Source organism: Rhincodon typus, chromosome 10 (genome assembly GCF_021869965.1).
Source record: "Rhincodon typus isolate 14 chromosome 10, sRhiTyp1.1, whole genome shotgun sequence".
NCBI classification, from domain to species: Eukaryota; Metazoa; Chordata; class Chondrichthyes; order Orectolobiformes; family Rhincodontidae; genus Rhincodon; species Rhincodon typus.
This window is the reverse complement of record NC_063341.1, coordinates 54,730,479-54,744,679: the sequence shown is the minus strand read 5'-3', so window position 1 is coordinate 54,744,679 and position 14,201 is coordinate 54,730,479. Positions and strand designations below refer to the sequence as shown.

Sequence of the window (14,201 nt, the reverse complement as noted above, 5' to 3'; positions counted from 1 at the left end):
TGCAGTGCCACAACGATGCCACCCGAAGGTTGCAGGAACAGCAACCTTCGGGTGGCATCGTTGTGGCACTGCAGGAGGCCCAGGATAGACATTTTGTCCGAGGAGTGGGAGGGGGAGTTGAAGTGGTTCGCGACTGGGAGGTGCAGTCATTTGTCGCGAACCGAGCGTAGATGTTCCACAAAGTGGTCTCCAAGCCTCCGCTTGGTTTCCCCGATGTACAGAAGGCCACATCGGGAACAGCGGATACAGTATACCACATTAGCAGATGTGCAGGTGAACATCTGATGGGGAAGGTTTTCTTGGGGCCTGGGATGGGGGTGAGGGGCGAGGTGTAGAGGCAGGTGTAGCACTTCCTGCAGTTGTAGGGAAAAGTGCTGGGGGTGTTGAGGCTGGTGGGAAGTGTGGAGCAGGCTCCCCCTTGGTCCAGACTTATCTCCACTTATCTCGACTCCATTTTCTCCCCATTGTCCAGGAACTCCCCACCTACATCCGTGACATCACCCATGCCCTCCAACTCCTCCAAAACTTCTGATTCCCTGGTCCCCAACACTTCATCTTCACCATGGATGTCCCGTCCCTATATACTTGCATTCCCCATGTAGATGGACTAAAGGCCCTCCGCTTCTTCCTGTCCCGCAGGCCCGACCAGTCCCGCTCCACTGACACCCTTGTCTGCTTAGCTGAACTCGTCCTGACCCTTAACAACTTCTCCTTCAACTCCTCCCACTTCCTACAGACAAAGGGGGTGGCCATGGGTACCCGCATGGGCCCGAGCTATGCCTGCCTCTTTGTAGGATACGTGGAAAAATCTCTCTTCCGAAGCTACACGGGCCCTATTCTCCCCATCTCTTCCTCCATTACATCGATGACCGTATCGGCGCCACCTCGTGCTCCCACAAGGAGCTCAAACAGTTCATCCACTTCACTGACACCTTCCATCCCAACCTTAAGTTCACCTGGATCATCTCCGATACCTCTCTCTCCTTCCTGGACCTCTCTGTTTCCATCTCTGGCAACCACCTGGAAACCGATATCCATTTCAAGCCTACCGACTCCCACAGCTACCTAATACACCTCCTCTCACCCACCTTCCTGCAAAAATGTCATCCTCTATTCCCAATTCCTTCGCCTCTGCCGCATCTGCTCCCGTGATGAGGCATTCCACTCCCGGACATCCCAGATGTCCTCGTTTTTCAAGGACCGAAACTTCCGCTCCAGTGGTCGAAAATGCTCTCAACCGCATCTCTCGCATTTCCCGCAACTCATCGCTCACACCTCCTCCCCGCAATAATAACCAAAACAGAATCCCCCTCGTCCTCACATACCACCCCACCAACCTCCGGATCCAACGCATCATCCTCCGGCACTTCCACCACCTGCAATCTGACCCCACTACCAAAGACATTTTTCCCTCCCCACCCTTATCTGCCTTCCAGAGGGACCACTCTCTCCGTGACTCCCTTGTCCGCTCCACACTCCCCACCAGCCCCACCACCCCCGGCACTTTTCCCTGCAACCGCAGGAAGTGCTACACCTGCCCCTACGACTCCTCCCTCACCCCCATCCCAGGCCCCAAGAAAACCTTCCACATCAAACAGATGTTCACCTGCACATCTGCTAATGTGGTATACTGTATCCATTGTTCCCGATGTGGCCACCTGTACATCGGGGAAACCAAGCGGAGGCTTGGAGACCACTTTGTGGAACACCTACGCTCGGTACATGACAAACGACTGCACCACTGTCGCGAACCACTTCAATTCCCCCTCCCACTCCTTGGACAACATGTCCATCCTGGGCCTCCCGCAGTGCCACAACGATGCCGCCCAAAGGTTACAGGAACAGTACCTCATATTTCGCTTGGGAACCCTGCAGCCCAATGGTATCAATGTGGACTTCACAAGCTTCAAAATCTCCCCGCCCCCGACCACATCCCAAAACCAGCCCAGCTCGTCCCCACCTCCCTAACCTGCCCGTCCTTTCTCCCACCTATCCACTCCTCCCACCTCAAACCCCACCCCCACCTCCTACCTACCAGTCTCATCCCAGCCTCCTTGACCTGTCCATCTTCCCTGGACTGACCAACCCCCATCCTAACTCCCCACCTACACTCACCTTTACAGGCTCCATTCCCGCCTCCTTGACCTGTCCGTCTCCTCTACACCTATCTGCTCCTTTATCCATCTTCCATCCGCCTCCCCCTCTATCTATTTCAGAATCCCCTTCCCCTCCCCCATTTCTGAAGAAGGGTCCAGACCCAAAACGTCAGCTTTCCTGCTCCTCTGATGCTGCCTGGCCTGCAGTGTTCACACTGCTCTACGCCTTGTTATCTCAGATTCTCAGCATCGGCAGTTCCTACTATCTCACAAAGATAGGTAGGCCTTGTTAAAATTATACAAGGCACTAGTAAGACAATTACTTTGGATACTGTGAACAGTTTGGGTCCCCTCATCTAAGGAAATACATAACAGTATTTGAGGCAATCAAGAAAAGGTTCACTAGCTTGATTCCAGTTATGGAGGGCTTTTGTTATGAACAGCTTTTAAGCAAGTTGAGATTGTATTCATTGGCGTTTAGAAGAATGAGATGATACACAATAGAACCCATATAGGATTCTTATGGGGCTTGACAGGATAAGTGCAGAGAAGTTGTTTCTCTCTTGGCTGAGGGTCTAATCTCAGAGTAAGAGATAGGGGCACCCATTTAAAGCAGAAATGAGGAGAACTTTTTTTCTCTCAGAGGGTAGTGCATCTGCAGAATGCTTTACCACAGAGGGCTGTCAAGATTTAGTTGTTAAGTATATTCAAGGAAGAGATAGACAATTTTGTTTTTATCAATAAGGCAATCAAGGGTTATGGGGATTAAGCAGGAATGTGAAATTGAGGATTATGAGATCAGCCACAATCTCATTGAAAGGCAAAGAAGAAATAATGGAACAAATGGCATACTTCTGCTCCTATGTCTTATAACTTTATCTTACAACTGACATCAGACTAACTGGTTCCTGTCTCTATTTCTTAACTGTTAAACAGCAGGGTTACATTTACTGCCTTCCAATTCACTGAAACTATTCCAGGATCAAGGGATCTTTGGGAGATCAAACTAAAACTAACTATCTTTGAAGTCACCTTTTTTTAAAACCTTAGAATGTGGGCTATCACCCTAAGGGAATTTTTCAGCCAAATGCTTTGGGTTTAGAAGAGGTAGCAGATTACAGAACACCAAGGTTTATCGGGATTCAGCTTTCGATTTGCTCAACTTACTATAACACAGTCACTGATGGGGTAGGTCAATATCAAGTCTGCATTTTACACAAAGAAAATCTCCAAATTATCTAAAAACACAATTTAGCTTCACAAATCATTCACTGTTCCACTTTTGGGTCTACAAAATGCTAAATGTTCAGTCTAAAGCAGTTCATTTTGTTTTTGTAACATTTTCAATGCCACTTCATCTTCACTGTGAAAACCAACACTTCATAGAATTATAGAATCCCTATAGTGTGGAAATCGGCCCTTCAGCTCAACAAGTCCACACCGACCCTGTGAACAGCATCCTACCCAGACCCGTCCCCCTATCCCTTTTCCCTGTAACCCACCTAATCTGCACATCCCTGAACACTATGGGCAATTTAGCATGTCCAATCACCTAACCAGCACATCTTTGGACTGTGAGAGGAAATTGGAATTCCTCTACTTCACTCCTTATTTCCCCTCAAAATCCTCAAATGATACTTGCACATTTCTGTTAATGCCATTCGAAACTGCTGTCTACAGACAGATAACCTTAATCTTCTGTTGGTCTGTTAGGAAACATGCGGCTTCTACCCTACATTTCTCCATTGTAATTTAGTTCCAATTAGAAATGTTGGGCTGAAGAAAAGCTAAAGCCATTTCATACAGACCTTTATCTTACATAATGGTGCTTTAATAGTTAACGCTTGCCAATTCATATTCTTTCCCCAAGCAAAACAGATAAGATAGTGCGCCAACCACATCGTTTACTTATGATCAAGCTGCCCAGAAAATGCAGTCAAGTGACAAAACACAAGGGTACATGCAGCTGGAATTTGCTAAGCATGCAAACAAAAAATGGCCACAGAGGCTGAGTTTTACTCAATTTTAAAAATGTAAAAAACAGGCAAGACTGTCGGTGACTGAATCATAGTAGCACTACTACTATGAACTTTAAAACCAATTTAAGTAAACTAGTCTAACTGAAAAAGGCTTGATAAGTATAGATTTTTACATTTTGTTTCATTGTTACAAGGTCAAGCTACCTGTTGCTTAGTGTCCACCTCCAGAATGTCCATCAAGTTGATCATGATATTTTTGTGTGTCTTCTTATATTTGCCAACCCGAAGCGATACAGTCAGCCAACCTGGCCGACCAGTACACATGTACGTTTTACTTCCTTCATTTTTCCATTCGCGTACCTATTTAAAGAGACAGAACTATGTTAGTATATTGCAGTCTTCATTTCAACAGGAACAAGTCAAGCTTAACTCATATAATAGAAATAGAACTCATCGCTATCAAATTATTATTTTAACTTCTGCTCGTTAGAATAAGCTCAGCATTCTACATTTGTTGAAAATCTACATTATGTCCATCACTTATGCTTAAACACAAACACAATTTATAATCTGAAGCTTGTGGCTGAATTCCTTGCACTGGAGCTCTTTTAAGGACTCAGGTGATTATCTGGAGATCAAAATTGCTAAATCATTACTGAACATCAGAATCAGTTATAATTAACTGGTTTACAAATAAGAAATTGCTGGAGGTCAAAATGATTTTAAACATACTTATCAAAAATTTTTCATCAATTTACATTGTGGTCATATACTGCCAAGAAAACACTTGAAATTAGATTCAATACGTCTAAGTTATTCAAGAGATTTTGTTAAAAATATAAATGACTCATAGAAAGACAAAAGCAAGATTTGTATTCCAAACAGCCAAACCAATAATTCACCTGAAAAAAGTCAGTTAGTTAGCTTACAAAATCACATTTAGAACATTTACTATTTCCTAAATACATTTAGGAGGTTCTAGCAAAACTGATTATAAATGGACATTAAAAGTAAAAATTAGACAGTGGTCATCACAAATACTGATAGCTGTGGTTGGCAGTGGTCAATCGTTATAGCTCCTGAACATCACTACAACGGCTCCTTATAAAACTGTCCTTAGGGCAATTATTTTTAGTTGCCATACTAATGAACTCCTTCCATCATTAAGGTCACAAGTGAGCTGTTTATTGACAAGTCCACAGTCTTCAATTTCATTTACAACTACTAAGAAAGCCCAAGGCAGCCCACAACAGGATCTGGACACCAGCAATGTAGAGGTGGTATTTACACCATCATAATGTCAGTTCTCCAAGCCAAACATGAAAAGGCATTTGTATAAAAGGTCCTCTTCGCCAATCCCAGACAACAGCACGAGGCTGGTGGCAAAGGGCATTCCAACAAAATTGCTACACCGCCCATCATTACAAGGAAGTTTTTGATACCAAAATCTTTACAAAGGAACAAAGTAAGAACTACTACATTTCTCATCACTGTCCAAAGTCAGGTCCTTCCACCACAGGAAGGGCCCAAATCCATCCCAGCTGGAACAACTATAAATCATTGTGCTGTTGGCACTAACCCTGATCCACACTAGCCATCCACTGAATTTTCCCCAAGGAGTCCAAGATGCTATGAAAATATGCACTTTTTACAAGCTTGTTGTAGTCAGAAACTATAATAATGATGGTACAGGATTCAATGTTCTTTCCATCACAGGGACGACCAAAAGTGTTCAGGCTGTTCAAAGAAGGTTCACTAGAATGATCCCCTACAGGAGCAATTGGCTTATGAGCAAAGGTTAAACAGCTTGGGACTCTACTCATTGGTATTTAGAAGAATGAGAGGTGACCTCACGGAAACATATAGGATTCTTAAGGGTAAATAAAACCAAAGAACTGTGAATGCTGGAAATCAGGAACACAAACAGAAATTGTTAGAAAAACTTAGCAGCTCTGGCACCATCTGTGGAGAGATAGCAAAGTTAACATTTCGGGTCGAGGAAAGTCTAGGAAAACAGGGCGTAATCTCAGAATAAAGGGGTATCAATTTAAGACTGGGATAAGGAGGAATTTCTTCTCTTAAAGGGTCACGTGTCTTCGGAACACCTTGCCACAGATGGCTGTGGGGACAGAGTCCTTGTGTATATTTATGATAAGTTAATTTATATTTGAGATAGTTAGATGCTAGATGAGTAGAGGAATGAAGGGTTATGGGGAAAGGGCAGGAAAGTGAATGTGAGGAATGTCGGATCAGCCATTATCCTATACAATGGCAGAGCAGGTTTGAGTAACCTCCTGTTCCTATTTCTTATGATCTAGGAATATCACACTGATGGCAGGTGGCGAGAGCAGGAACATTGGAAGAACTTGCAGATTGGTCTGATTCTGTTAAGAATGCATTTCCTTGGCCAACAAGTCCTAAAATGGGACTTCAACCTAGAGCCTCTGACTCAGAGCCAGGGACATTATCCTCTGTGCCACCAGACTCTTCCAACTTAAAAACAGATATAAACTACATTGAACACAGGTAACTCAGGTAAATATACAAAGAACATTTTAGGGTGAGCAAGACATAACTCCTGTATAAAGGAGGCAACAGTATGCCCATTGCTGTTATTCAAAGCCTCTCAAACATTAACAGTTGAAAAGTCCTTCCTCAGCTTACATCCTATACTTTCACATTTAGATGCCCAATAGAATGCTCAAATTTTCTGATTACCCCAAATCTTTATTATTGTGCCATGGGTTAGCATTGTCTATTACAATACATTAATATTTATTTCTCCCAGATATCTATAGTGCAAACCTTTACCCTATTGATTCACAGACTTTGAGAGGTTTAAAGAAGTTCACGGATTAAAGTTGGTATGTAACAAATTTGTTCACTGGCACTGCAGCTTATAGAAGCTGGAGATTAGCTTGAACCTCTTCAGTTATCTTTTTAAGCTTGGTTTTGAACTGTTTTGCAAACAACCCAATAGGATTCAGACTCCCCCAGGCAGTGAGCTCAAGAAGTGTATCTGATAAAACCTATGGCTAAATGGCTTGTTTCACTTTAGCTAATCAATACTTTTCAAAGAAAGGGAAAGTAGCATAAAGCAGAAGAAATTTTTGTTCTAAAAAGCAAAATCATAACAGCTACCAAAAGTAGCATATTAAATTCCAGATTCTTTATTTTGTCGATGTAAACATTGACTGACTGTCTTAATTCCAGGCATTCTCATCACATAGCTTTTGCAGCAGCTTTTTCATCTTTAAACTCCGCATAGCAATATCCAGAAAAATGTGCCCAATTACTATAACCAGGCTGCATTATGGCCAAAACTTTTAAATATCTCTTTCAATTTAAAGAGTAGAATTAGGGTACCCGTCCAGAAGATAATCTAGACATCAAACTAAATGGGGATAAACTTTTTTGAGATTTTCCTAAATTATTTTGGAAAATGATATCAAATTTTCTATTAACTTCCATACGTGGCCTGAAGTATTTCCAAAATCAAAATCTCACAACCTAAGTAGTATGATGATAAACTACTATTAAAACCTGAACTCTACTTGGACCCAGAATTGCCTAGAATCTAGATTGCAATCACTGCCAACTATTTGTTTTCCCTGACATTTATAACTAATTAATTTTGGTAAGATCATGTAGATTTGAGTCTATTGCCAGCATACCTTATGTTGATGTATACTTTAACTACAAAACCCACAAAATATAAAGTTGTAGCTCTGTGATTCTGAGTGCACATCCCATCAATTTTAATACATCTTATCTCAGTGTCAAGCTACGCAGCAAGCAGATAGCTAGGGCCCTATTCAAGAGCAAAAACAAAGTTGCTGGAAAAGCTCAGCAGGGCTGGCAGCATCTGTGAAGGGAAAAACAGTGTTAACGTTTCGGATCCGGTGACCCTTCCTCAGAACCCTATTCAAGAGGCTGCAATAAGATTAACATTGTAATCTTGAACTGTAGGAATGCCAATATGTACAAGTGAAGGCAAGTAAATAGTAGTACAAAAACCCATTGGCAAATTTCTCAAATAGTAGGTTGAGGAATAGGAGCTGGTTTGACCGTCCAATTCAAAGGTAAATTTGAGTGCAGGACGAAGGCCATTAAGGTGTGTAAAGGAATTCAGAGATGCAGGTACAAATCCAAATATAACAAACGTGTCAGTCTGGTCAGCATGTAAGCTTGAGCAATCAGCAACCTCTAGTTACAGGAACGAGAATTAAGCAAAAATCCTGAAAACAGTCCAGCCTGTTGGATAAAACAGTCCAAAATTCTCTATGGCAGACAGGAAGTCCATGTTGACTCTCTAAAACAAACCCAATTGGGCCCATTTCTCAACTCCATTCTTGTAGTCCTAAAAGTTTCACTTCATTAACTGCCCACACAATTTAATTTTGAAAATCAATCAACTCTGTTGCCAACACCAACCTCAGCAATAAGTTATTGCTATTCACTGCATAAAAGATCTTCCTCATACTCCCCTTGTATTTCTTGCCTAAGACCATTAATCTGTGCCCCTCTTCCTTGTACCACCAGTGAATGAAAAGTTTTCCTTCTTTAAACCTACTAAAACCCTGTACACCTCTAACAAACCTCCCCTCAAGCTCCTTTGCTCCAAGGAGAATACCACCAGATCTTCCAGCCTAATCTTATGACTAAAATCTCCTCATCCCTGCAATCACTCTTGAAAATGGCCTTGCATCTTCTCAAGGAACCATGCATCCTTCCTAAAGTGCGGAATCAAAACAGGTCGCTATACTCTAGTTGTCAGTTAACCAAGCCTTATTAAACAAAAACTGAAAAAAACTGCAGATGCTGTAAATCAGAAACAAAAATAGAAATTGCTGGAAAAGCTTAGCAGGTCTGGTAGCATCTGTGGAGAGAAATCAGAGTTAACATTTCAGGTTAAGTGAGCCCTCCTCAAAACCCCTGAGGAAGTGTCACTTGACCCAAAACATTAACTCTGATTTCTCTCCAGAGATGCTGCCAGGCCTGCTGAACTTTTCCAGCAATTTTTGTTTTTCAGCCTTATTAAATGTTCAGCATAACTTCTCTGCTCTTGTATTCAATATCTCTACATATGAAGCCTAAGGTCAAAACATCAGTAGCAATTCAGCTGGGTGTAGATCTACAAGTGCTGGGAGAGTTCACTAAACAGATGAACATTAAAAGAAACATGTAATTCACCAGACTGTGTGTTAGGTATAATTTGTAACTTGAGATTTTGCTTTCAAGCAGCCACGTTTCATACAGACAAATCACCTTTCAGTTGCTTGTATTTGCTGAGCAAAAAAACCTTAGGGATTTAAAATATTACATTATAGTTCTAATGTATACCTACAGTATTATATAAACCTGTACACACGCAAATCAAATATTTTTTGCATTCTCTCATGATTAAATGTCAATATTTGTGTGCCTCAATCAAACATTTATGGGTAAAAGCTCAGTTAGTTAAAAGCATAAACAGCAAATGAAGGATAATATTTTACTGAAATAAGGGCCATTAGGCCATTATTAACTTGACCAAAATCAGGCTTACTGCATGAGCTGTAGTGAAAGTGAAAAAGCATTACAGATGAGTTATCAACTTGCTGATTTTCTCAAGGACTAATCTTGTTCAAGACATGTTGTTTCAAAGGACAAACAAACAAATGAAGAGAGAATAACCAAAGCCAGGGCTGAATATGTGGCAAAATGGAAAAAAGTCTATCTATGGTTATATAATAAAACAAAGAACTATGTGTTCTTTGAAACGAAAAGAAAATTGCTGGAACTCAGCAGGTCTGACAGTATCTGTGGAGAGAAAGCAGTGTTAATGTTTTTAAGTCCAGTGACCCTTGCTTGGAACTGATAATAGCTAGGAAAAGTGGTACATATGCTGAAGACAGGGGGTCGGGGGAGAGAAGGGTGGTGAGGGAGGGAGCAGATAGGAGGAGATAGAGCACAGGTTTGGTGGGAGTGGGGGGGAAAGAGAGAGAGAGAGAGAGAGAGAGAAAGAGAGAGAGAGAATGATAGTTAGGCAGACAAAGGGATGGATGACAGTATGCCAAGGAGAAAGAAATCAAATTATGGATATCATATGTAAATGAATATGGGTTGGCTGTGCTGAAGTCAGCCCATGTCATGACAGAGCCTGGGTGTGGGGCTGAGTAAAGGACATACAAATGGTTATCATATATAATGGTTATTTTGCTCAACAAACAGAGAGAAAAACAAACCGTAAAGACAAACAGCATTTAAAGACACTGTTGAAGAATTAACCCTATGCAATTTCCTGCATATTTGTAAGATTGTGTGTTTTTAAACTTGAAAGATTGTTAATTGAGTCCATTTGTGCTCCAGACAATTAGCTAACTTTCACCTTTCTAGCCCAATATAGAGGCAATTAAACCTTACAGATTGGATCTAGAAGCAGACAGAAGCAACTCTTCTTTGTTGGGATTGGCTGGCTGGGTGGGGTTGGGGGATGTCTTGTGGGGTGACTTCATTTCAAATATTAACTTTAGGTAACTAATTTTGTGGAAAAGTTGTTTTTGCTGCTAAAAGCGCTTAGAGGGTTTTTTTTTTCAGTTTTCAAACATTACTGCAATCTGCTCACTAAATCCACTGGCCGTATTCATGCATATCAGTGACAAAGGCAGCTGTGTGTCTCCGGTGTTTTTAACAGTTAATACACTTCAGGTTAGAAGTAAATAACTGAAGTGCAGCAGCTACTCAGCTTCACTGGTAAAGGCTGAAGTGAGGAGTTCAGGAATGGCAGAGACTGGCAACCTTGTATAATTACTTATGCAGTTTGGGAATGCTTATCAATTTTAAAAGAATCATTTTCACAAAGATTCATACTCTTTCTCATTATCAACCCACTCAAATATTTACAGAAACCTTCCCATCTCTGTATCTACAGTTATGACATCTCTGGCAGGTACTACTGTGTCAATATCTCTCTGTCACTGTTGCAGAGTAGAAGTGGAGCAAAGAATCAGTTACCATCTTAGGTGAAGGATGTAACCCAGAAAAGAACTATTTCCCCCTCCTCCTAAACAGAATATACAGACAGCATTGGTCACAACAGAAGAGCTTGACATACAAAAAGTGCACTTTACCAAAAGACAACAGTGTAACTCTGCAAACTGCTACATTTAAGACTTGCAGTCAAGGTCATCTAACAACACTGCTCTCTGACAAGGAAAGGAATCATTACACCTAGAAGGCCTTGTCAGTCCCCTGAACTGAAGAGATTCTAAATCCCCTGTTTATAGTGGTCAGCGAGGGCTTTCTGATTGGCTCAGGTTAACAATCCCAATCAAGGATCTCACAGTCAACAAGATCCAACTGGCTCCAATCACTACAATCACCAACACTCTTTACATGAGAGCTAACCAAATCATAATTAATGGAAACAAAACAAGCAGAGACAGACTGGACCATACAGTTGTATGGAAGGGTTGCATACTTCCCAGGATCCAAAGTACAGTAATACATAATACACACATTAGCTGGAGGAAATCCACTGGCCCCACTCAGCTAGCCCAAAATAAGGAATTTCACTTGCCAATGTCCAGATATATGTATGACATTGATCAGAAGACACTGACATCAGTATCCAATATGCAGCTAGTTGCCATAACACAACTCAGAACCACGAGACCCTCCCTGATCCCTTCAGGAAACAGAATGAGATTTGCAAATTATATACGGAAGGAAAAACCACACCATTTCTTTGGCATTGAATGAAGGAAAACAGACTGTGAAAAGTATTAATTCAAACAGTTCTCTTGATGTAATCTAATTATGGTAATCTATTCTTAATACAAAGTACTTTTGGAAGAAGTTTCACTAAAAACGCCCCAACTATCTAGATCATAGAATCCCTACAGTGTGGGACAGGCTCTTCAGCCCAACAATTCCACACCTCAAAGCATCCCACCCAGACCCACCCTGCTATAACCCACCTAATCTACACATCCCTGAACACTCCAGGCAATTTAGCATGGCCAATCCACCTAGCCTACACATCTTTGGACTGTGGGAGGAAACTGGAGCACCTCGAGGAAACCCACACAGACATGGGGAGAATGCGTAAACACCACACAGACAGTTGCCCGAGGGTGGAATTGAATCTGGGTCCCTAGCACTATGAGGCAGCAGTGCTAACCACTGAGCCACCATGCCACCCTATCTCATTGGCATGTCAAGCACAAAGCCAACTCCATCATCCTTCTTCCTGGAAACCCTGAAAATTCTAGGGATGGAAAGGTACCAAATCTGGTTTTTCTCTCTCTCCTGTCTCTGACCTTTATATCCAGAGAAATGAAACAATCACCAGGCCAGGCTTAAGAAATAATGGAGTGCAAATGTGATCCACTTAACACTCTACTCCCAATGAAGACACAATTGACACCTTCTTGAAATTAACTCCATACTTAACCAGCTGTCGCACAAGCCAAATGTTGTTTTCAGAAGCAGTCTTACACTGGGAATTTTGTAGTTGATAAAGTGGTTAAACTGTCTGTTATACCACCAACTACATACAACACATGCTGTCCTGTAATTATTGATTTTGATATGAGAATTGCAAGGATGAGACATTTAAAGAGCCAAGGGTGCTCAAGGGAAATCATTTTTGTGACCATTAATTTTCATTGGTAAACCACAGCCTTGTAAGCAAACAGAGGATGCTGATAAAGTCATTATACAGCATGTACTGTAAGGACAGGAAACTTCACTTTACTTCAGGCAGTATTCAGAACATTTTATTCATTTGTCATGTATCTTTGTCTACCATAGGCAGACCATCATTAGTCTCCAGCAATGTATTATAATCCATTCCATAGTGCTGACCTTCACTAGATCCTAAGTAGGTTTATTCATACAAATACGTGCTCTACAGGGTTTGGAGATTCTTGCCCCTGGATTATCTGATTTCTCCAGTTGAACTGAGCATGTGATTTAATAATGGGTTACAAACAGGATATTACATTCTATGTTGAAGGGAGACTCAAAGTGCCAGTCTGTTGAGTGTGATTAGTATATCATGTACGGGTTTAAACATTTAAACAGAGATTAGCCAACCCCAAGATAGGTCCCCAAGCCAGGGTGCAGTTTACACGCAGCCTCCTGGGTAGGAAATTACTATGAAAAGCACAAAGATTCCCAGTCTGAAGCAACATTTCAGCGGGAGGAATTCTAGTGGTGAGAGCACCCAGGGGTGGAGCAACCTTTGGATGGTGGTTAATGGAGATGGGGCACAATAGACTCGGGTGCACTAGGTAATGGGGGTAGTGAATACTGGGTGATGGTGTTGAGAGTGGAGGTGCAGCACCCTGCACGTGTATATAGGATGGTACATAAGGGTCTACCAGAGGTGGTCACTCCTGGATTGTTTACACTCTTGGCACTGGATGGGTTTGCACAGTACAATGACACTCTGCTTCATACAGACTGACCCTCACCTGCCTCTGGATGTCCCTCACCCGCTGGTCGTGTTGTTTGGGTGCACTGCACAGCTTGAAGACCAGCCAAGCCCGGAGATAATAGTAAACATCGAAAACCACGGAGAGGGGCAACAAGAAAAGGCAGACGAACACCCAGCGGTGATGGATGATGATGTACTCTACGCCTTTGGTGCGGATCCAGACAAAGAGCAGGGCCGCCAGCACGGCCAAGTAAATAACCGACCCCATCGACAAACAGCCCGTGCCGATCGCCACCGACCGCGCGAGCGACCGCACGAACCCCTCCCCCCCCGCCTCCGCGCGCAACAACGTCCCCCTGGCCGCTAACCCCGCCCCATTCCCGCTAACCCCGCCACGTTCCAGCTAACACCGCCCTTCCGTCGCCAATCCCGTTCACCATTGGCTGATCCCTTTCCCCGCCTTCCAACGCCGGTACTCTGGCTCCGCCCTCCGCTCCCCACACCCAACCAATCCGCGCTCTCTCTCCCGGAGAGGACTGGATGACCCCCCCCGCGAGGGTATCCTTGCGAGCCTGACAGCCAATCGGACAACGGTCTGCGTCCACCAGCGCGGGCTTTGTCCAATGGGAGGCAGCGGTGGATCAGGCCACCGGGCGCGCGGGCGTTCCATTGGAGCACATGCTTCCTCACCCTCCCTGACAG

The 14,201-nt window shown here is 42.9% G+C and overlaps 1 protein-coding gene across 3 annotated transcripts in view; it reads right to left on the bottom strand.

Annotated features, from left to right (window-relative positions):
- dhcr24 (24-dehydrocholesterol reductase) overlaps positions 1–13,825 on the bottom strand; it is a 37,075-nt gene extending 23,250 nt beyond the window's left edge. For 2 of the 3 annotated variants that reach the window (XM_048601976.1, XM_020516663.2), the window contains exons 1-2: positions 13,537–13,825; positions 4,280–4,435 (exon numbers count right to left, since the gene is read on the bottom strand). In XM_048601976.1, coding sequence (XP_048457933.1) covers positions 4,280–4,435; positions 13,537–13,767 — 387 coding nt within the window. In that variant the 5' untranslated portion in view covers positions 13,768–13,825. Of the gene's footprint in view, positions 1–4,279; positions 4,436–11,187; positions 11,297–13,536 lie in introns of those variants that run through there. The other variant, XM_048601977.1, reaches the window with a different exon arrangement.
- Positions 13,826–14,201: the final 376 nt, after the last annotated feature.